This window comes from Neltuma alba, unplaced genomic scaffold, assembly GCF_004799145.2.
Source record: "Neltuma alba isolate B1F8T4 unplaced genomic scaffold, ASM479914v2 tig00012609_pilon, whole genome shotgun sequence".
NCBI lineage: Eukaryota > Viridiplantae > Streptophyta > Magnoliopsida > Fabales > Fabaceae > Neltuma > Neltuma alba.
In genome coordinates, this window is record NW_021637054.1 from 132324 (window position 1) to 134374 (window position 2051).

Sequence of the window (2051 nt, forward strand, 5' to 3'; positions counted from 1 at the left end):
TTTAACTTTTAAATAAGAATCAATAAAGTTTAAAATTTTTTTGGGGCTCGAACGTGAATATCCTCTCAAAGTAATCTCTCTTCTCCCGTTATAATTCTCGCTAATACCTTTTAAAGAGTTCAAGCAATTCCGCTTAGCCGCATAAAAGAACCGAATTTCTAGGTTGAGTGTTCCACTTAATAATAATGAATAATGCCAGGACAATAGTGCTCCAACATGGTCGGGAACAGTATCAGAGGGTGACTTTTGAGCCCATATATCTTAAAAGAAGTAGACGGGACATCCTTGTTTATTCTTAAATCATTACATTTTACAGAAATGAAAAATTTAATGCCACCAAATTACAAAAACGTTGCTCCTAAGCAAAATTTAATGAAAATATCCTGCAAGAGCACCTTGGAAACTTTTGAACTAAGACCACTGCCCGGAAAACGACTTCCGGCCGGCAACTACTTTTCGCTTACAGATGGACCAAAAAGCAACAAAAAAATTTGGGGGGAAAAACTTTAAAAACAAAAGCCACCAAATAAATAGCGAGACGGAACGGAGTTAAACCCCCCCCCTAAGGGCCTCGCATTCACAGTCACAGGAACCAAACCGACCATTGATATGTTAAAAATATATGCTTTTTTTCCCTCTTTCTTTCTCTCATTCCTTTTTGGGCTCGAGAAAAATATAATAAAAAAAAATAATCGCATTAAACATTCGGACCCCAAAGGTTCCATAAACGCGAATTCAGTAGCCCCATCACGTCCAGCAACACCATCCTGGCCAAACCCCTGTGGTTACCGGCCGGAATCGGAGGGAGCGCCACACCCAGCTCCTCCTCTTCCTCCTCCGCCGACGCTGCCTTATCTATGGTCTTCTCTGTTTCTGGCTGCTCACTTACTTCAGCATTATCCGTCCGTCTTGGCGAATTCGACGGAGGCGCTTCACTATCTAGAGACTCAGCGACTCCAGAGTCGTCGGCCATATCCGGCGGGGGACTCTCGTGTAAAGCCATTGTGTTCTGAGGCGGAACAATGGTGAGAGGACGAGTCGTTCTCTCTTCCTTTTTACCTCTATGCCCGTTTTTCTTAGCGTTTTCGCCGTTGGTCAGGTGGTCCTCGAAGGCGTCGATGACGTGGTGGATGAGTTCGCGGTTCGGGGAGGAGTCCCACCGGAACCAGTAGCTGGTGTAGCAATCGAAGCAGTCGCAGTGGAAGAGGGGAGGATTGTGAGGGAAGGGTTTCTTCTTGGAAAACGGTTTCTTCTTCTTGGAAGATTCAAGAAAAATGGAAGCGTCCATGGACCTGGTAATCAGGTAAGCGAGGACCTCACGGTCTTCGACGGAGAGGACGGAAGCGAGAGCGAGAATAGCGGCGGGAAGAAGCCGGAGAACATCGGCATGATCGGAGGAAGAAGATGACGAGGGAGAAGGGTGAACTTTACCTTTGTTCTTAATCTTCATTTCTGGTAATGGGGATTTGGGAAGAGATAAGACAGAGATAGAATGATGGGTAATGGATTGAGAAAGAGAGTGGGAAAAGCACAGATTTTTACTTCAAAATCAAGAAGCAGACAAGGGCTCGTCTTCCCGTCAGGGAGAGAAGTCGCCGTTTCTTAAATGTTTTCCAGTGAATAAATAAAATAAACCCGCGCCCATTATGCCAGCGCGTGCTATCTGCTGCCGCACTTCACCTTTTCAAGCTCCTGCTAATATGACTTGCTAGGATGAATGAGTCCCAAGGCTCTCAGTTGTTTTTTTTACGTATTGGGTTGTTCTGCTTTTTTGTTTTGAATGCTGTTTTATTTTATTTCATATTGAGCCATCCTTTTTTTATGTAACTGAATGTTTGTATCTAGACTTGGATTAAAATTGACTTTTTATAAAAAATATTTATAAACATATATTTTTGCAATACAGAGTTTGAGGGGGGAAATAATAGAACTTGTAACAAATTCTATTTTTTTTCCATTTTGATTTAGGCTAGTAGGAATTTAGGATGAATATAATTAATTATTTTAGGATGTTGGAAAATAAGTTAATAGTAAACTTTAAGGAAAATTAA

At 42.0% G+C, this 2051-nt stretch overlaps 1 protein-coding gene across 1 annotated transcript; it reads right to left on the minus strand.

The window, feature by feature from the left end:
• Nucleotides 1–271: 271 nt before the first annotated feature.
• Nucleotides 272–1672, minus strand: LOC114729177 (uncharacterized). Its single transcript, XM_028916152.1, has one exon. It carries the CDS (start codon nucleotides 1448–1450, stop codon nucleotides 698–700), a length of 753 nt encoding a protein of 250 aa, XP_028771985.1. The 5' UTR covers nucleotides 1451–1672; the 3' UTR covers nucleotides 272–697.
• Nucleotides 1673–2051: the final 379 nt, after the last annotated feature.